At 36.6% G+C, this 22,765-nt stretch overlaps 1 protein-coding gene across 1 annotated transcript in view; it reads right to left on the bottom strand.

The window, feature by feature from the left end:
• Window positions 1-22,765, bottom strand: part of LOC119794911 — an 80,913-nt gene that overhangs the window by 20,442 nt on the left and 37,706 nt on the right. The window contains exons 13-20 of the mRNA XM_038302675.1: window positions 22,569-22,680; window positions 21,885-21,948; window positions 19,413-19,616; window positions 17,223-17,368; window positions 15,714-15,832; window positions 13,789-13,910; window positions 13,613-13,710; window positions 1,102-1,238 (exon numbers count right to left, since the gene is read on the bottom strand). Coding sequence (XP_038158603.1) covers window positions 1,102-1,238; window positions 13,613-13,710; window positions 13,789-13,910; window positions 15,714-15,832; window positions 17,223-17,368; window positions 19,413-19,616; window positions 21,885-21,948; window positions 22,569-22,680 — 1,002 coding nt within the window. The remainder of the gene's footprint in view (window positions 1-1,101; window positions 1,239-13,612; window positions 13,711-13,788; window positions 13,911-15,713; window positions 15,833-17,222; window positions 17,369-19,412; window positions 19,617-21,884; window positions 21,949-22,568; window positions 22,681-22,765) is intronic.

Here is a 22,765-nt window from a genome sequence, read left to right on the forward strand (position 1 = left end):
CAACTGCGTCCGGTGTGAATGCAACATTAGTCATTCGTTGCGTTCGCCTGTCTATTAAGCTCAAAACAACCGTGCCTGGCTTGACGGAGAAACCAGGAGAACAGCTGTGCATATTTACAACAGTGCACTTTTACTTTCGCCCTCTGGGGGGAGCCTCGCTGGAAAATCAACACCGGTTGCATAGTGTACCTTTAAAAGGCCCTCCGATCTGCACTTGTCTGCTCCTGCGCACGGGCAGAGCTGTGCTGTGTGACTTCATTCAGATGACCCCGTTTCAACTCAACTCCAGCCCCTCCTCCATCATTGTAGCTAAAGCTTCATCAGAGTTTCATTCCTCCCGGATTCTTACTGTGTTCCCTGTCTCATCTAACCGGTCCAGCAGAAGACCACCATGTTGAGCATGGTTCTGCCAGAGGTTTCTTCCCAATGGGGAGTTTTTCCTCTCCACTGTCGCTCCATGCTTGCTCATCATGGACAGGTTCTCTTAACCTGTGTTAACCAAACCGGACTTACATCTTCCAGGTCCTTGAGTGAAGCTTTAGTATCAGTCCACTCAGTCCATTGGATCTCCCCATAAAGCTCAGCAGACCGTCATGCTAACCAGCAGTCTACAGACTGACCAACTTCATCTATCTCCACTCCACTAGCAGTTTCAGCCCTGGGGGGCACTTACAATGCACAAATAGTTTTGAAACAAAATAACCTTCATAGTTTTTTTGCACATTTTTTCCCTATACTCTAAATGATCAATCATGAGCTGAAAAAATATATTCAGTAAACCTGGCCAAAAATACAAGCAAACTAGGCTTCTAAATACACCAGCCCCCAAGAGTTTAGAAAAGGTTGTTGTCTTTAAAGAAAAAAAATATTTTTTGTATTATGTTTATGTTCTGTTTTACCAGTACAAACTTTAAATATCAACCAAGAATTCTTTGCACATTTTATATGACTTATTATTAATATATTCTAGGTGCTGTAATGTTTTTTAATTGAAGACTTAAAACTGTACTGATAAGCTTCAGTTATTTTTTCACATTAATAATGCAAATCTAAACAAAAAGGAATGTATAATAAAAATCTTAGATGACAAATATAACCTACTGAAGTCAGATTCTGACGGAAAGATGTTAATATAGGGATGTGGTTCAAGGTAAAGACTCTTCAGCTCCTCCAGAATACGTCTGTCTTTCTCCATGAAACGCCCATCTTTGGCCTCTGCAATCTTCAGTTTAAGGGCACTTTAACGAGAAAGGGTTAAGGAAAATGTTAAGAATCTGGTAAACCTCAAATTGTGCAACAGTATTTTTTTTTCTGTTTTGCTTTGTATTGGTGTGTGAATCCCAAGTATTCAGATCAAGTTATTGATGATGCTGAACATTTGCTAGAACCCTAGAAATGGAGATCTTTTCATCACTATGTGAATAATTTCCTAGCCAAAGTTTATCTTCTTTAGTAAGTGTGATTGAAACTGAAATTAAATACATTTAGAACTGATTCAACAATGAAAACATAACTGATATACAATTCAATTAAAACAATACTTTATATATCCCAAAACCTGCAGTGTAGAGCACTTGATATGTATGTCCCCTGCCATGGGGAAGGTTTGAGGTTTAAAAATAGATCAAAACATTTCAGCATGGAGGTACCTGTTCTTATAGGTACTTGTGTTCTATCTGTGTACTATGGTTTCCCCCACACTTAAAAATACTAAATATAAAATAACCACAGACTCAACTTGTATTTCTACCAACTATACCACTCAGTTTACACATTATTCTGTGTGAGGTAATATTAAATATATTATGTCTTTAGCCAAACCTTACCAATGCAAATTTGTTATCCTGCCAATTGAAGCATAGCGCCTGTATGGATCTGGTATTTTGGGGGTTCAAGGATAAATTATTACGGTTTATTTATATTCAATTAAATTTAGTTTGTTCATATAGCGCCAATTCACAACACATGTCATCTCAAGGCACTTTACAGTTCACCAGATCATACAGTCAAATTGATTCAGTTTTCTATCTAAGGAAAACCAGTTGATTGTATCGACTCACTGACTCAAATGCAATTCCTCACACTAAGTATGCTTGTAGTGACAGTGGGGAGGAAAAACTCCCTTTTAACAGAAGAAAGACAGGAAGAAACCTCCAGAAGCAGTATTTTAATGTAATACAACTGTTTATGTGATTTTCTAAACCAATTATAGTTGTCCCACATTACTGTCGTAATTTCCACCACAACACTGTAATGTCCCTTTAAAAAGTTTGTATCAAAGATTGTTTGGGTAGTTGCTATGGAGATGAACAGTGACATCACAGCACAAGTCTGACATGGTGGAAATTTTGACTTCATCCATCAACTTTTGAAGTAAAGCCAAGGTAAATATTGCTTGAAATGAAAATGTTTTTATTGTATATAATTTCCAAACATGCTGTAACATCAACTCAATTTGGAAATTAAATGTTATTTTAACACACATAGATGTATTTTGTAAGCATAAAATGCTAGAGACCCTTTGTTAGCTAATATGAGATGTTAGCAGAGATTTTCCCACCAATTTCTGTCAGATTGTAATTTCCACCACAGTAATTTCCACCACATTTGGTGGACATTACAATGGTGTAGTGGAAATAACAATGGTGTGGTGGAAATAACATTGTACAGTGTAAGTGTAATTTATAGATACACATACAAGGCCATTGTTATCACATTTTATTTATCTCATTTTATTATTACATCAATGTGGTAATATTATAAAATAACACTGTTTTATACGGAGCCCCTCTGATGGCATGGTCAAAAAAGATGTTTAATTGTGGCCACGAAGTAGTATTTCGTGTGCACGAAGTAGTATTTCGCGGCCACGCAATAAGTATAACGTGCGCACGAAATACTACTTCGTGGCCACGCAATAAGTTTAACGTGCGCACGAAATACTTATTAATAATATTAATATCATTCCTGGACAACTGGGTAAGCAAATCGAGCGCGCCTTCTCTAAGGCGCGCTCGATTTGCTTACCCAGTCGGTCTCCGCCAGTCACGTGACATTTGTTGCTAAGACGCTATTTTAGGTGGAAAAGGCGTAGTGTAAACAACCGCAGCATAGCTAAACGAAGGACTAAAGGCCCGTTTACATAGCAGCCTGTCCAAGATAAGTCATTACAGTTAACATAAATCTGAAAACAGGGGCGGATTTACTGATATTATTAATAAGTATTTCGTGCGCACGAAATACTACTTCGTGGCCACAATTAAACATTTTTTTTGACCATGTCATCAGAGGGGCTCCGTAGTTTTAGACAACTTTGGACATGTTTCTAACTATAATTTACATGCTAAGCATTTTGCGGTGGTGCCACCCCCTCTCTCTCACCCTTAGTACCACCTATGCACAACAGCATTTAACGTATTATTATTAAATAATGTATTTATTTATCATTATTATTTATTATTATGCTCCATTAAGGTTTTAAAAGAAAGGTTTGTTGTCTGTACGGTCCATTCATTGTAATTTCCACAACAACCAGTAATTTTCACCACGCCGCATAATTTCCACCACACCATTTGTTTTTAAATAAATTGCTGCAAAATTCTAATCTTCTTCATAACTTAAGAGATAATGTTTCACATAAACAGTTAAAACTATATATGAAATTGTTCTTCCAGTGAAAAAACATTATGGGCCGGATCTATCAAAGGTTTGCGTGTATAAAAACGTGAGCTATTTCACTGCGCACGCTAAAAAATGTACAAACTGTTCTATCAACAGCGTGCTAAAAGGATTTGGTCTTTAAAACGTGCTAAATAGCGCCTCTTATCCATTTAGTACTTTTTCTGCAATGAATATGCAATATGGGGCGTTTACACGCAAAAGTGCGTCTTGTGGGAGGAGAACATGTAAATATATTAATTTAGCACTCGCAAAGTGATTTATTAAACCTGAAAGCAATTTTGCTAACGGTATCTGACTCTATATTTAACACGTTTCAAAAGAAGGTGCAAATGGTCTGTATGCGTAATTGCGCACACATGGCAGCGGTTTTTGTCGCAAGAAGGAGACATCGAAATGAAGCAAGGAGACGCAGAGAACGCATTTTTTCACTCCGTGTGAATATTTTTGGAATGAACGAGGAAACGATCATCAAAACATATCGTTTATCCAGTTTGGAGCTGTTGGGGGAACTCCGAATGGATTTGGAGCCAGCCACAAGGAGGACCCACGCAATACCAGATATCACAAAACTCCTTGCAACATTGCACTTTTTTGCATCTGGGATCTCCCAATCTCGTTTTTCAGAAGTGCTGTCTGACGTTCTAAATGCCAAGTCGCCCTGACGCCCTACCAAGAAACCCCGACCTCCTCCCTGCGCCTGTGGAGCAACGTGCCAATGCTGCGGGGATGCGTTCGCGCAGTAATCTCATCCACAGTCACTTCTTGTGAGCCATTTGGTATGTGCATTTTTCTACAGGCCAATACAAAATACCTGTTTTTTTTTTTTTACTGCAGTGAAGTAGAAATTCAGCCACATACCACCTTAGGTAATAAAGGTTGCCAAAGTTTATATATATATATATATATCACTGATTCTTGAGAGTCGGGACAAAACATGTCCCACATAAAAAATTCTAATTTATAGCAAAAAATAATAAATTCATCATGATTTACATACTTACAAAGTTAAATCTAAAGGAATTTTATATACCTATCGGATATTTAGAATAAACTTTTTTATCTTTTTGGGGAAAATTTGTTTAAATATATTGTCTTCGGTTAGGATGTCCATGTTATTTTACTTGTCCTCAGCAATAGGTCACAATATTAACCATCCCAAAAAACTTAAAAATGCTCTAAAATTGTGAAAACAGGAATATCAAATAAAAAATAAGGGGTATACATATAAAAAACAACACATGAAGTCAACATTAAACCATATTTTCCATAAAAATCTGCCTATTAAAGTTGTGTCCTCAGTTTCTGTCAACTCCGTCAGAATTTTTCATAAAGCTCTTTATATCAGGCAATAGCATGGTCAGCTATATCTCTGAGGACCCCTCTTTATCTCCCTGTCTGTGGTGAATGCAACACTACCACACATGATCTGGTATGTTTTAATTTTTTTTATATTTGAGACAAAGAATGTCAATATTCCTATGGTCACAGCTGCACATTGTCAATACTGTCTTTCAGTTGAGATACTTTTTTTTAAACCATAGTGGATTGAATTTAAGCATTTTAGTGAGGTTATTGGGCCAGCTAGCCACTGAGTAAAAAGTACCTAGCTGCAGTGTACAATACATGTTTTGGAGGGAAAATACATGCCCTTACGTCAACTCCGTCAGACGTCAACTCCGTCAGGTTCTATGTCTGACGGAGTTGAACTGTAAGCTGACGGAGTTGACAAAACCACCAATGACCTCTTAATGTGCAAATATAATATTATGTGTGAATATAGTGAAAGGTTAAACTGATATTTCAAGGTTTTATTTACACATAAATGCACATACATAGCATGCATTACATTATTTAACCATACGCATCTGACTTGTAGAGATTGGGCAGGCAGTTGTCTGCTTATTATTGTGTTACGTGTAATTTTTCTAGCACTTTCATATATATATATTTATATTTATATATGTAGAGACAGAGAAAGGGAAATGAGAGGCCAATGTGTAGATTATCACAACATCTGGTTATGAAAACTACATACTGCACCTAGATGCTTTTAGATCCATCCATTCATCCATCAGTCAATCAATCATATCATGTAAATAAAAAATCTGATTCTTTAGTCTTATTCAAGTAAATTTTTCTTTATTTCAATTTGTATTGTAGGAAAAAATGGCTAGACAGAAATTGTCAGTTGAGGAGAAAAGAAGAAGAAATAGAGAGTACCAACGAAAGAGAAGAGAAAAATTAAACAGTGACCAAGAGAGCAAGCATGCTTTGCAAGAGAAGGAAAGACAAAGGTGGAAGAAGAGAGTTAAAGACAGAAAAGTAATACAAATAGACGATATGGGAGACAGGGCAAAGAGGAATTGTAGGAAGTATTGGAGAGAGGCACAGAAAAGGTCCAGAGAGAAAAGATCCAATGAAGATGCAGTGCTGAAGGCACACACCCCACCAGATAGTCCGCAACATCAGGATATTCAAGAATACAACGCCAGACACAGCAGACAGTCACTCAGACAGAAAAGGGAGAGAAATAAAAGAAGAAAAAGGCATTCGAGAGAAATAAAAACTTTGAAAGAGAAGCTTAAGAAGGTAACAAAGCAAAGAAACAGAATGAGAAAGAAAATATATCGAATTAGAAGCGCTACAAATAAAACAATACTTGACTCCCCAGGCACAGAAACAAAGAAGATGCTATCAGGAAGCAACATAAATAATCCAAAAATCAAGAAAGCCCTTCTATTCCACAACATCCTCAGAAGAGAGCTGAAGAAAAACAAACAAACTCCTGGGCCACGGCGTCAAGAACCAGCACTAAGTGTGTCATCGGGCAAAATTCTCAAAAAGTATCGTCTCCTTCATCAAATCCACCAGTTTGGGATAACCTACAAGTTAATGAGAGGAAAGAAACAGACAAAGAAAAAGCCAACATTCCTAATGGGAATAACCGAGACTGTAAAGGATTTCTTCCTGAACTATGCACGTGTTACAACTGATAAGACTGACACCATCACTAGGAATAAGATAAAGCAGCAGAGAATGATCCTGGCAGACTCCATGATCAACCTCCACTCTGATTTCCTCATTAGGAACCCCACTGTGAAGCTGAGCTACTCTTCTTTCTGTGCTCTGAAACCATTCTATATTACAGCACCAAAAGCATCTGATCGTAAGACATATCTATGTCAAAAGCATGAAAATGCATACTTAATGCTTGAGGTCCTTAGAACGTCTGGAGTTGTGAAGTCAAACAAACTAGATGACAGTTTTCAATTAGTTTGTTGCTCTCCAGCAAGTGAGGCCTGCCTTCTTCGCACATGTTCACGATGTCTAAACAAAGGAACAGTTACAACTCAAGAGCAAGACAAAATCCATGTTCAGTGGAAGCAGTGGAAGAGAGTTCAAGAAGAGACAGTCAATGGAATCCACACTAAACTCGTCCAACACAGTGGCAGTCTTTCAGAGATCATCATACTTTATGAGCAAATACTAAGAAATGAAACCACAACACATGTGTGTTTAGTGCAAAACCAGTCAAAAGCATACAGAAACTCAATTGAGACTTGTGAAGAAAGTACAGCAATTATTCATGTTGACTTTTCAGAATCCTGGAGATGCAAGTATCAATCTGAAGTACAGGCCTGCCATTTTGGACAAAATCTTCCACAGATAACGCTACATACCGGAATGTATTACATAAAGGGTGGAAGGGCAGGGTTTTGCACACTTTCAGAGTCAAAGAGACAGGATGCTGGAGCAATCTGGACACACATGGATCCAGTCCTAAAAGATATCAAAACGAGATATCCACAGGTCACCACCGTGCACTTTTGGTCCGATGGTCCAAGTAAACAGTATAAGAACAAGAAGAATTTTTTCCTTCTGTCTTGTATCCCCCCTACACTTGGGTTTGAAAGAGCAACATGGAACTTCTTCCCCACTTCCCATGGTAAGGGCGCACCAGACGGCATTGGCGGAACAGTAAAAAGAACAGCTGACAACCTGGTCTTCAGAGGAAATGATGTGACAGATGGACACACATTCTTTGAAAAGGTCTCAAACAGTCTGAAGAGCATTCAGCTGTATCACATTGCAGAAGAAGACATGCAAAGATATGATACACTTCTCATGCATCCTCTCAAACAGGTTCCCTCAACAAGAGGAATACACCAGGTCATCCCACATGAGAACAGGATCCAGCACAGACAATTATCCTGCTTTTGCAGCAAGATATTGGTTTGCCAGTACTTCAGCCCAGCTACCTTCTATTTTCATGGCTACCCAGAGGAACAGCAGAGTCATACAAAGAGGGCAGGGAAGAAAAGGCCTTTGGCCCTGTTGTTGGAGGAGATGGAAAAAGAGATGGGAGCGGGGGGAGAGGATATGGAAATGGAAGATGTAACGGAGGAGGAGTTGGATGAGGAGCCTCTGAAAGGTCCTGAGGGTACTGTGACAGTAACAACGGTTACCAGCCTTAATAATAGAGACTGGCTAGCAGTAGTATATGATGACCACTGGTGGCTAGCCAAGACCATTGCTGTGGATACTGAGCATCAAGATGTGAAAGTGGAGTTTCTGCATCCCCATGGTCCAACAGCAAAGTATCAGCCTAAGCTTCTCACAAAGGATGTCTGTTTCTGCCCAGTTGAAGACATCATAGTGAAACTAACGGGAAATGCATCACCAGTCAAATTAAGAAAACGAGAGATCTACAGCATAGCCCCTGATGTGATGGACTTTATAGAGAGGGAGCATGTCCGACGCCTGCTGCTCAAGGCAGAAGTGCAGATTAGACAAAAATGAAATCTTAAGTAACCTACTTGAACCTAATTCTAAGATACAGATTATGTGTTGCAGTATTTTTGTCAAACGATGTCAATTTAAGATCACACCCAGTATAAAGTAGGCAGTGCAAACACACACACACACACACAACACACACACACCACTTTAAAGTAAATGTCTACTTACAAAGGAGGAAAGGAAGAGAAGACCAGGTGGATGAGAAGATGAAGAGAAGAAAGTGTTATAGGGGAGGCAGATGAAAATAGAGGGGAAGGAGGGCCCCTTGTTTTCCTTCTTTTTTTTTTGATGGTTGGAAACGGTGTAATTTATAATAGTTAGAAACGTTGTATGTGCAATATGTTTATTATAGTTTGCTTTACAGTAAGTTAAATTCTCTATTAACAAGGAGTAGTTTTAGTAGTAGTGGTCAAAGAGCAAATCTGTTCATTCAATCAGCAATGCACGCATTTTTTGTCAACACCGTCAGTTTTTCGTCAACACCGTCAGATCTCCGTCAACAGCGTTGGATGTATGTTTTTGTAAATTTTTTGGGAGAAAAAATATTATTCCTTCAGTTTATGTTGTTTTTGTAATAAAGGACCATCTGATCTACATCCTCTTATGTTTTATTTATTTAAGGACCTTGTTTTTACAATATTGAAATGAAAATTAAAGTTTGAAAATGCAAATATTTAGAAATCTGAGTTTTCAAAAATAGTGTGAAATCACAACTTAAGTTTATACATTATGTTTTTTTTACATATAGTAATTAGTGCTGTCAAAATTATCGCGTTAACGCGAGGCCATTTTAACGGCGATAATTTTTTTAACGTGAGATTAACGCTATGTGGTTTTATGGTACAATTTTCCAAGTACATCCCGCTGCAGCCTGCGGGAAGGCGGGGCTATTTTCCCCCAGTCTATGCATTTCTCATAGGCTTCGAGAGCGGAGCTTCTCAAGGAAAAAAGACGCTCATACACTGGGTGACGCTAGTGCCTTTTCTTTAAGCCCCACCACCAACAAACAAGTTGAGTGTCTGGTAACTAGTAGCGACCTGAAATACGCTGAGAAAACAGATTACTGAGGTGAAATGGAATCTGCTACGGCAATCTTGCTGTCTGTGTACGCAACAGGTCGGTATCGTGTGTGTGTGTGTGTGTGTGTGGGTGGGTGTGTCTGTGTGTGGGTGGGTGGGTGTGTGTGTGTTCTCATTTTTGTTAAGAGGCTGAAAAGAAACTTTCTAGAGCATAGACTACCTCCATCTAGTGATGTCGGTCTATTGATTTTGATGTATTGATTGAAAATTGTTCATTATTACCTTGGTTAATTGACATCTAATGTTAACTGTACTGCATTTTATAGCAGTAGGGTAAAATGCTTGTCTTTGTTCAAAAGACTGTATTAACTGTAAAGACTGTCTTTTACATCAGCCTGTTTTCAGGGCCTTTTTTTTGGCTACATATTTGTTATTTTTTGCTACATGCCATCTTCTTGCCATATGTTTCTATGGCATAAATCAGTGTCTGTGACCTGTTTTCATTTTAAAAAAAGAACATTGGCACAAACCTAGCCTGTATGTATTTTTTGTATGTCATCGAGAGTATTTAAATGATTTTCAGTCAGAAAAAAAATTTGCGATTAAAATGCGATTAATCGCGAGTTAACTCAGGCATTGATGCGATTAATCGCGATTAAAAAAATTTAATCGATTGACAGCACTAATAGTAATTAAACATTATTATAGTATACTTCAGAACTTTAGATTCTTGTATGATTGGAAGAATTAAAATTGTATACTTTTTAGTGTGTCTGACGGAGTTGACACAAATCTAGCTCTGAAGGGAAACATGTTTATTTGTTAAAAATGTGTTTTTATGTAGAACGTGTTCGTTTACATAGTTAAATAACTAAGACCTTTCTCTACAGAAACATATCACTCTAATTGATATAGTGTGTATTTTTGAAAAAAAAAATTTAAAACGTGTTTTGTCCTGACTCTCAAGAATCAGTGATATATATATATATATATATATATATATATATATATATATATATATATATATATATATATATATATATATATATATATATATATATATATATATTATTATTATTTTTTTTTTTTGGAGGGGGTGGGGGTGTCACTGTAAGATTAAAATTTCTTAATGCACTAGTTTGTACAAACTACAAACTACTTTGCTGCAAACCACAAAACGCGCAAAACCATCATTTAAATAGGGCGTCTCCAACAGTTTTGCGCCTGCCACCAGTTACGCAATCACTCTTGTTAAATCACCCGCAAACCATGGTTCAGCCCCTCGCGCAAAATTCCAGTTTGCGAGCGCAAATTACTGCAGGCAAAATTGGATCTTGATAAATCCGGCCCTCTGTGTATCATAGTATTTTTAAATAAATGATAAATATTTATGTGATGGAAATTACATTTGTGCCAGCCAATTTGGGAAATCTGTTAAAAAAACACCAATTTGTCTTTAAAAATCAGTGTGTTTTCTTATGAATCTTCAAACTACACTAGTTATGCTAACCGATTACATTGTGAGAATTTATATTTTATTATACTTTTTCTCTTCAAGTTTGCAAGGCCAATAGTGCCCGTAGTTAAAGAATAACCAAGAAATAGAATTAAGTAGAATGACGAAAATCGGCATCGAAACGATTCTGGTCCACAATCCGGCATCTCAGGAGTGGGAAGTAATGCAGTACCAACACTATTTATAGTGGGGGTGGTGTGCTGCTGGCCTCGACTCGGGACGTCACATGTCATATGGGCGGAGTACTTCGAAGACCTCCTTAATCCCACCAACATGTCTTCCATTGAGGAAGCAGAGCCTGGGGGCTACGGCTTGTGTTCTCCCATCTCTGGTGCTGAAGTCAATGAGGTGGTTAAAAAGCTCCTAGGTGTCAAGGCTGGATGAGATTCGCCCTGAGTACCTTAGGGCTCTGGATGTTGCGGGGCTGTGTTGGTTAACGCGGCTCTGCAACATCGCTTGGACATCAGGGGCAGTTCCCCTTGATTGGCAGACTGGGGTGGTGGTCTCTCTATTTAAAAAAGGGGACAGGAGGTTGTGTTCCAACTACAGAGGAATCACACTCTTAAGCGTCCATGGTAAGGTCTATTCCGGGGTTCTGGAAAGGAGGGTCCGTCAGATAGTCAAATCTCAGATTCAGGAGGAGCAGTGTGGTTTTCGTCCGGCCATTGAACACTGGATCAGCTCTACACCCTCAGCAGGATTCTGGAGGGTGCATGGGAGTTTGCCCAACCAGTCTACATGTGTTTTGTGGATCTGGAGAAGGCATTCGACTGTGTCCCTCGGGGGGTCCTGTGGAGGGTACTCCGGGAGTATGGAGTACCAGGCCCTTTAATAGGGGCTGTTAGATGTCAGAGCCTGGTCCGCATTGCCGGCAGTAAGTCGGATTCGTTTCCGGTGAGGGTTGGACGTCAAGGTTGCCCTTTGTCACCGATTCTGTTCACAACTTTTATGGACAGAATTTCTAGGCGCAACCAAGGTGTTGAGGGGATCTGTTATGGTGGCCTTAGGATCGCATCTTTGTTATTCGCAGATAATGTGGTTCTATTGGCTCCATCAGGGCGGGATCTACAGTGGAGGAGTTTAAGTATCTTGGGGTCTTGTTCATGAAAGCTCTCGATTTAGCGGTCGATCTACGTTCCGATCTACGGAGGCCCAGGGGGAGACCCAGGACACGCTGGAACTATGTTCCTCGGCTGGCCTGGAGAGCCTTGGGATTCCTACACAGGAGCTGGCCAAAGTGGCTGGGGAGAGGGACGTCTGGGCCTCCCTACTGAAGCTGCTACCCCTGCGACCCGACCCCAGATAAGCTGAAGAAGATGGAAGGATGGATGGATGGATGGATGGATGGACGGACGAAAAAGGGGTTTCTACTGTATGTCCTCCAGCATTCTAAACCTATAGCAGCATAACCATACAGCTAGCTCAGGATAACCTGAGCCCATCTAACTTACACTGAGCATGCAGGGAGGGCATTGAAGAAGAAAAGCAATATTTTAACTGGTTAAAAAAAAGAAAAAGAAAAAAAAAAACTCCAGCCAAACAAAGATTTACACCAAGGATAACACCACAATATCCCTATTGTGGGACAATAAATGGATTTTCTATTCTATTCTATTCTATTCTATTCTATTCTATTCTATTCTATTCTATATTATATTATATTATATTATATTATATTATATTATATTATATTATATTATATTATATTATATTATATTATATTAGTGTGTGTGTCTGTCTGACGAGAACAAATTGGGGTTAGAGAATATGGAAGCACACAAAAGATGCATAGTACCACTGATCCATGAACAATTTCTCTTGTTTGACATGCTAACTGTTCAAGCTCTATCCAAAAAGGAAAGAAAAGTCTACTCTAACAAGTAAACAGGGTATCTATAATAATAATTGAAGTTTTTGATCTCACTTCAGAGAAATTTTCCTCTGCATTTAACCCATCCCCTTAGAAAGCAGCAACTTTATTTCCTGTCATTCATTACTGGACAAACTGATCGATGTCTCACACACCTGAATTTATCTGTTCGTCCAGTGATGAAAGACAGGAAACAAAAGAGCTGGCTGATTGGAAAATTTGACAATTTGACATATCAGAATAAATCTATTTTTGAGCATATTGTCGTTGGGACATCTTTTGAAAATTAAATGTAAAATGTTGTTTATTTGATCCGTTTAATAAATTTCCTAAATTAGGAGGTCCTGGTGAAAGAAATTATTTTAAATGATTTATTTCTAATAAAAACATTTTTAATCAAAATAATGTAGCTTGAATTCAAACATGAAAAAGCAATTAGGGTAAAGGCAAGTATGCCTATGACCTTGAAAGGTTGAAGCTGATTTCCAAAGATAAATTGTATATTTACCTGTAAAAACATATAAAAAAAAACCTAGACAACAACTATAGGAAAGGTATGTCTGATTTTTCATTGAAGATTTTTCATTAATTACTAAAATTATTATGAATAAGTGAACAATAGAAAAAAAGTTTATTTTTAATTGATACTCAACTCATAACATAATAGCATTTGAGTTGCCATGGATTTCCAAGCTAAATTAAGTACAAAAATATTTTGTCCCTTACTTCTTGGCCACAGTCACTTTGTTGTTCATCTGACTTGGTACTACAGCATCAGGAAATGAATCATAGCCATTTGTATTGAAGAAGCTATTCAAAACAGTCTGTAAAGAAAAAAAGAGGGAGCAATATTTTTGCAGTGCTCAAAGTTTCAGGTTTTTGTATTTCAGAGTAAGTATTACTTCAGTAATGGAGGATGGGTCAGCTTTGCTTTTGGGCTTCCTCATCTCCAAAGAAAGAACTGTTTCAATCTCAAAGAGCTTGACTCCATCTTTGCTCGTTTCTGGTTTGAAACAGCAACCCCCTAAAAAAAAAAGAAATACATAAAATATGTTTAAGAAATATCTTTTCACAAACACAATCGTAACCATTACTAAAAAAAAAAATGTTCCATTAACCTAGAGAACGAAGATTTTTACAGAAAATGGTAAATATGTTTTATAAAAGCCTTATCTAGGGTTAACACTCTTTCATATCTTTTGCATCATCTGTCAAGAACATACTACAACATTAGCTATGAGCAGGGGCCTTGTGCCCAGCACATTAAATTCTAAATGACTCTATGGACAACTGTATGAATAACTGTCTAAATTAACTTTTTATGTCTTCTGCCATTGCACACCTTTATTGATTTTCTGTTTTTTATTTTTATTTTTTTAACTCAGTACCATACCAGACCATGCTGGTCTAGTATGTTCAAGCATTTCAAAAATTGCTACTCGATGAAATTAGACTGGATTATTGTAATCTATGTGATGAGGTCTTAACTATTTCTCTGAAAGTTTCTATTACCTCATATTAAAACCTTGTTCTAGTTAAAAAGATAAAAAAATTTCTAGAAATGTATATTATTTACCACTACTAGGATTGCTTTATATCAGCCTGAGATATTAGTGCTGTCAAAATTATCGCGTTATTATCGCGTTAACGCGAGGCCATTTTAACGGCGATAATTTTTTTAACGTGAGATTAACGCTATGTGGTTTTATGGTACAATTTTCCAAGTACATCCCGCTGCAGCCTGCGAGAAGGCGGGGCTATTTTCCCCCAGTGTATGCATTTCTCATAGGCTTCAAGAGCGGAGCTCCTCAAGGAAAAAAGACGCGCATACACTGGGTGACGCTAGTGCCTTTTCTTTAAGCCCCACCACCAACAAACAAGTTGAGTGTCTGGTAACTAGTAGCAACCTGAAATACGCTGAGAAAACAGATTACTGAGGTGAAATGGAATCTGCTACGGCACTTGCTGTCTGTGTACGCCACAGGTCGGTATCGTGTGTGTGTGTGTGTGTGTGGGTGGGTGTGTGTGTGTTCTCATTTTTGTTAAGAGGCTGAAAAGTAACTTTCTAGAGCATAGACTACCTCCATCTAGTGATGTCGGTCTATTGATTTTGATGTATTGATTGAAAATTGTTCATTATTACCTTGGTTAATTGACATCTAATGTTAACTGTACTGCATTTTATAGCAGTAGGGTAAAATGCTTGTCTTTGTTCAAAAGACTGTATTAACTGTAAAGACTGTCTTTTACATCAGCCTGTTTTCAGGGCCTTTTTTTTGGCTACATATTTGTTATTTTTTGCTACATGCCTCCCCATCTTCTTGCCATATGTTTCTATGGCATAAATCAGTGTCTGTGACCTGTTTTCATTTAAAAAAAAAAACATTGGGACAAACCTAGCCTGTATGTATTTTTTGTATGTCATCGAGAGTATTTAAATGATTTTCAATCAGAAAAAAAATTTGCGATTAAAATGCGATTAATCGCGAGTTAACTCAGGCATTGATGCGATTAATCATGATTTAAAAAATTTTATCGATTGACAGCACTAATATATATATATATATATATGTGTGTATATATATATATATATATATATATATATATATATATATATATATATGTATATATATATATATATATATATATATATATATATGTATATATATATATGTGTGTATATATATATATATATATATGATAATGTTGATAAGTCAGCTCCAAAAGGTTAGATTATTTTTACTCAGAGGAAACATGTTAGCAAAACTGAAATACTACATACAGTTGAATTATAGGTATAAGTACAAATATTTATCTATAAAATTACCTGTTGCGATACTGGTTCCATGCAGCATGTTATTTGCCACATTTCCAAGAAGAATTGAATCCACTGTTATGTTGGATTTTATTAAGTTTTCTGCAACCTCAGCAGGAAGTTTGGTGGATCTGTTTAAAAACAGATAGATAGATAGATAGATAGATAGATAGATAGATAGATAGACAGACAGACAGACAGACAGACAGACAGACAGACAGACAGACAGACAGACAGACAGACAGACAGACAGACAGACAGACAGACAGACAGATATTAAAGACATCATGCATGTATCGAGGACCAGCTCTATCATATTAAAAAAATAAATACAGAAATAAATAATACATAAATAAATAAGAATACAATTAAATGCCCCCAAAAATATAATTAATATATAAATCAAGGTAGAAATTAAATTATACGGTGAGACATAAATGTATATATCTCTTAATTAGCTTCTTTATTTATTCACCATTGTAATTAATTAAATAGTTATCTTATTTATTTATTTGCTTGTTATAATATTTTTGTCTGTTTTATTCTTACTTTGTATTTTTTTACCCTATTTATTTCTTCCATGCTATTTCTTTCTGCCTGTCGTATTTACATTTCTGTTTGCATTTCTGCCTCATTGTGCAAATGAGGAAGGGCTGTGTCTTGGAGGGTCAACTTCTGCCCATTGGTTGGTTATGCTTAAAGAAAAATTAATTAATAAAATAAAGTTGAAGATTATAATGACAATAAATAAAGAAGGTAATTATTACAAAGGCGAATAAAAATAAATCTGTATTTATTTTTAAATATGGCAGAGCTGCTCCTCCTTATGCATGACATATGTCTTGCTGTGCAACTTTCCCACAGTGAACTGATATGTGATTTTGACTAACAAATAGACCATCTGGCAGACATGAAGAAACAATCCCTAAAGAACTGTGTTCAAGTAACTCCGCCCTCACTGTAAACTCTGCAAAAACAGTAGTTTCTTTACTTCTTTCATTGCATACAGCTTAACTAATTTTTTTTTTCAAAAACACACTATAATTTATAAATCATATATGTTTGAATTGAATATTATTCTTATTCACCGCAACTCACCTTTAAACTAGACCATGATGGTAATGCCCCATTCACTCCATTAAAGTTTTTGTTCTAAAATCAATATTGAATATATAGAGTAAGCGTATCTGCATCTAAAGTTTAAGAATGGAAGGAAACTATAAAGGCAATTTAAAAGCTTTTTCTCTCAGCCCTTGGTTGCATTTGATGATTAGGGATTACAGCTGACAAAGACCCTATAATCAGGAATCTCCAAAACCTAGAAACTGTTGCATAAGTATGTTGTTATACTATAATTAGCAAATTAATTCAAATCAACTTTAAAGGCTTCCTGTGTCACTAGGGGTTCTTGGTCTTGATTAGTGAGAAATACTGTTGTGAGGAATCAAGTTAGGATTTTCCCTTCTTTGTGGCTAGAAATGATCCCCTTTTCCTTTATTGCATTTGTGTGTGTATGTTTACCCAACATCATTTCCATCTGTGAGGCACAGAATGCGAAGTCTACATTCTGGAAACTTCTTTTTTACTTCTTCCAGCTCCAGCCTTCCATGTTCCAAAGCATCATACAACAAAGTTCGTCCAGATGGTTTGAGATTACGAATATGCTCCTAAACAAACAGATAATTGGTTATGTTCATCTCAAGCTTAATTTCAGTATAATGTATTATAACTATAAAGAGTTTTTGCAGATGTTGATGGCTGTATTGTAGTCTGGATCTCCTGTAGTGATAGTTCTCACAGGGATTATTACAAACCATTTAAATGAGGACACTCTATTTTCAACAAGAGTCCGAAGAGGGGTTGTCTATATGGCAGAGAAGGTAACACTTCTCAACAGAATGATAGATGATATACAGCACCTAGCTGCTTACACTGAGCATCCTTAAGCAACACAGTTTTCCCTGTTCCTTCTTGTAGAGTGTTTCACAGTTTCATAAGCTGTTGTTTGTTTGTCAGTTAGTATGATTTAGGCAGGTGTTGCATTGCCAATATTCTGGCTAGGTCCTTGTTGGGACTAAAAGTTCATCTAAACTGTATTCTGAAGATCTTTCATTGCCCATTATGATTGATGGAGAAGATGGCATCAAAAATCCTCAAAATGCCATCAACAACAATAGATAATGTTACAAAAACATTTCTAGAAAACTATGGCTTTTCAGTTAAAGGTGAGGTATGTCCATGTTTTCATTCAAAAATATGTTAGAACATTATAATTAAAGAACAAAGAGCTTATATCATGAGGCCTTTGGTGAGAGTTGTGAACAGAAAAGAAAACCTGTGAAATGAGAAAGTGATGTGCTACCTCTGTAAGACAGAGAATGGGGAATTGAATGATTTATAAATAAGCTGGTTAGTGTAATATTCATCTTGATGGAAATGAAAGACCAACCATGGGGATCCTGTGCCAGGCCACAAACACAAATTTAATAGGAAACTTTAATTAACGTCTTCTTTCGTTTATAGAGAAAAAAGCCATCGGAATAGTATTTACAAATAAGATAAAGTCAATAAACTGGTTCTCTTTTACAGTATATGTTTGGGTCAGTCACCAAGTAATGAGATATAATGTTTCGAATCACTAACATGAGTATGTATGTAATTATATAAAACATAACAGTATGTGATTATATAAAACATTAAGTGTAAGTGACCAGTTTCATATATTTCTCAGGAAAGTTTTGGGAGTTCTGAAGAAAGGTAGACAGCAGATGAGTCACATATATAAAATCAACTGCTTGATATATAGTGAGAAGGGTTAGTAACTGACAGGATGCAGCAGTGTGTTCGTGGACTGAAGAAACATACAATACACATTCAGAGTGAAGGAGTATTGAGGGGGATAAGCCAAGCATAACTAAGTTGTTTTAGCTTCAACCCAATGTGAAGAGGAGGTAGGAAAGAGATTGGGCTTAAGTTTGATAAAAACAGACTTGGCAGTCTAAGGCCCCGTCCACACGAAGACGAACCCTGGCCTAAACGCACAAATTTTTCACCAAACCAGCCTCTCATCCACACGAAGCCGGCGTTTCGGGGGTCTGTAAACGATCTTTTTTTTATTCAGCCTTCAGAGTGGGAAGATTTCGATACGCCGTTTTCGCGTTTCCATCTTTACGCTCTAACCGCATATTTTTTTTACACGCATGCGTCATAGCGTTGCCTCTAAACACGCATGCACGACCAATATCACAACAACAATGGCGCCGTACTGTGTTGAATGGTTGCTGCTAATGCTACTCACCCTGCTGTCGGGCTTACAACAGAATCTTCTTCTTCTGGAATATCTCCAGGAAGAACAGAGCAATATCGACGACATAGTTCAGCACCTGAATTTGACTTAACCACGAAAATGGACCCGCAGGGCAACCATGTATAAATATTAGTGCGCATGCCCAACATTTCGTCACTTATTTTTGCTTTGGCACCACAGCGCCACTTACAGGCCTGGCATACATTTTGCAGCGTTTTCATGCATTCGTGTGGACGCTCACATTTATTTTACGTCTCCGTCTTTACGGCAAACGTTTTGGAAAATATCAGCGTTTCGTGTTCGTTTTGACTTCGTGTGGACGGGGCCTAAGTTAATTTTAAAAAATAATTTAAATTTCACACCTAAATTAGATATGCTTCATTAAGATAAGTTAAAAGACTTACCTTAAACTTTTCAAGTGTTTCTGTGAATGTGTGTACTGTTTTGACAGTTGTGGAAAATGTCACAAGGCCAATGATGTGATGAAAATCATAAGCCATGGTTCGCGATGCAAAATTGTCAAAAAGTTCTGCTACAGCATGAATTTTTTGAATGTCCACACTTCCATAGCAAGTTTCTTTCATTGATGAGCTTGTGTCTATCAGAATCTGGGGAAACAAAATATATAATTAGCATACTTGTTAAATTTTACAGCTGATGTGTTGTCTATTTCATTAACTTAATGAAACATGATATTTACATTATGTAGGTTGCATACATGAAAGATTACTGAATATGTAAACATTAGATGTGTGCATGTGAAGCGAGAAAAACCATGCACACTGGTGTAAGGTATCCAAATAGATACACTTAGCTTATCCCCCAGGGACTTGAAGTTGAAAGAAGATCATCCACTATACCTTTACATTGTCTGAACAACAAATTATTTTTGTAATTTTGTATTAGTGTAAGGGATTTCTACTTATACAATAAGGATCCATTAACAAACTTTACTAGATCCATTTATCCTTCCTCACTCTTTTGGTTGTCCCCCCAAGGTCATGGAAGACTGGCGTCTATCTCCAGTATTCTGCATTTAAATATATATTAAAACAATTAATTAGATTAATCGTGATTAATTGATTATTGAAATAATCGTCAACTGTTTTATTTATAGATTAATAGTTAACTGGAGGATAAAGACTTTAAAACATGTCTTTAGCTGACTAACCCAAAATTGTTAAATATATATACACATATATATATATATATATATATATATATATATATATATATATATATATATATATATATATATATATATATATATATATATATATATATATATATATATATATATGTTGCTTCTAAGTGAAAAAAACTTTTTTATTTCAATATGCTGTATCCTGAACTCCTCAAGTGGACAAGTTTTAGTTTCACCTGGTTTCAATTTTCAAAAATTCTTCCTTATTATTAATTGATTCATCAAAAAAATAATAGACAGATTAATAGATTTGCAAAATGATGGTAAGTTGCAGCCCTAATGGAGTCATTGACTTTGAAGGATATGCTCCTCCTGAAGTAGCAGGTAGAGAAAGATGACATTCACTTTCATTGGTTTATTGACTCTACAACAATCCCTCAGACCCCACACACATGCAGCAAGAGTTGAGGGGAAGAACTCCCATTTAACAAGAAGAAACCTTCAGCAGAACCAGAATGAGAAACCCTCTGCTGAGGCCAACTGAGGATTCAAAGAGACAAGGAAGATGTATGAGAAATATATAATTATTGGCCACTTTGTTAGGTACCATGCTAGTCCTGAGTTGGACTCTTATTTGTCATCAGAACTTGGAATTTAAACTGATACTATCATAACACTCTTGAACTCTTTTCGCAAATAATATGGCCAAACACCAATTGCCAGCAGTTCAACATCTGGGCTGCGGTGACGAATCTTCACAGTATCTTGACACCATTGCTGACATTGTTGTTCACAAACACTGCCAACCCACCTCCTTAGAAATTCTTAGTCTCCTTTAAGTCTCTGTCTGCTCGTACAGTCAGAAAGCCTGTCAGAGAGACGTTGTAGTCCAAGGTATGTTCCTGAAGGCACCTTTCAGTAAAACATATAATGGTGCTTTGCCAATGTTCTGGCTGGGTCCTTGCAAGGACATGGAGTTCTGGCATTTTTTTTCTCTAACATCTCATGATGATAGATGGAAGAGATAGTTTATATTTCTTCTTCCTCTCTGTTCTCCTTGCTCAGCTCTGCATCCCCCAAACCCCCTTTTAAACTCAGCCAGTACTTTCAGAAGTAGTTGAAAATTTATTTCAACTTTAGAGACGTTAAAGAGCTTCTCCCAGGTGTAAAAATCAACTTACTATGGTTGCCGTGGTTATGCATCATAACAAGTACCCAAAAAGGACAAAAATATCAGTGAAAATCACTACAGTTTCACCGTATCAAGAATAGAGGTGAAAAACTTCAGAAAAAAAGAAACTCTTATGCAAAAATTTAGGAATTCATGTTCTCTTAAGAAAGAATTTTAGAGGCAAGCTAGCAGAGCTACTTTCAGGACAATTCTGGAATTTTGAGAATATTATGAGGGATATATATTTTGCCTACTGTACCTCGCAAATTATCGTTTATTTTCTGAATTTTGCCATGTTACAACCACAAGCTTCAAAGAGCTGTGGCTCAAAAAGTCTACACACTCATTACAATTACCAAGTTTTTCTAATACAAAAACTATCCAGCATAATTGTGTTTCTCTTCAGAATTACAACTTTACAAGTTAAGGATAACTATCAAAAATTTGAATGGTTTTGATCAGATTACTGCTCTATTCTGATCCAGTCCTATAGTCACGCTACCAACCCTGTCCCTTCTAAATTCAGTATAGTAGTCATATACCGGTACGAATTAAAAATACCTGTATAGCCTCCTTCGGATTCCTGGTTGTGATAATGGATTGGTCATCTCTTTGGTCACCAATTCTGTATTTAAAAAAAATTTGTTTGTGTTTACTCAGAAAACATTTTTATTTTAGGTATTTTATTTAATTATATTTTTTCTTTCATTCATTCAACTTTTCAATATAGAGATCAAAATAAATTTGAGACCTCAGTCACAGAGTTCCTGATTCAGTACAAAGGCTCACTAATAAAGATGATTCAGAATATTACCTTCACTAGATTACACAAAGAGTAGTTTACTGGTGAACTAAGTGGTTATATTATTATAAATGTTGTGATACATTTAAAGACAGTTACTGAAACATCTGACAGAAAGATGCTCTTAAGGAATATTCAAAGAACAAGTATAAACAAGTAATAAGGTATAAGCAGATATAAGTGCATAAGTAATAATATCTATTGGTCAAAAGGGAACAACACACAACAACATTAATGAACTTAACTAGGTAACTTAATTTCTGAACTAGATTAAATGCAAATTGGATCTTTTTTGTGAGCCTTCTGAAGGTTCTCTTTCTATAAGTATAATTATGTTGTATTTAAAAGCTGAAATGTTTATAATGCTTGCATAGGAAAAACTTAATTTAGTAACTATTTAAAAATTGTTTGGTGTCTTCGTGTATTGACTACATAGTACTTACTTAGCTGCCAGCTCATTCACATCCAGAGTTTTAGACTTGCCAGTCATACAGTCATAAACATCAATTGTTCCTGGTTCTCTCTTATTTTTATTGTGATAAACACCAAGATTTTCTGTAAATGGAAAATAGGGAGATGAACAGCCTTGAATAACCATTAGTGACAGCATTTTAACAGTTCATAATTAGGGGCTAAATTG

The sequence above is a fragment of the Cyprinodon tularosa genome, unplaced genomic scaffold (assembly GCF_016077235.1).
Source record: "Cyprinodon tularosa strain WSP-4 unplaced genomic scaffold, ASM1607723v1 ctg498, whole genome shotgun sequence".
Taxonomy (NCBI): domain Eukaryota; kingdom Metazoa; phylum Chordata; class Actinopteri; order Cyprinodontiformes; family Cyprinodontidae; genus Cyprinodon; species Cyprinodon tularosa.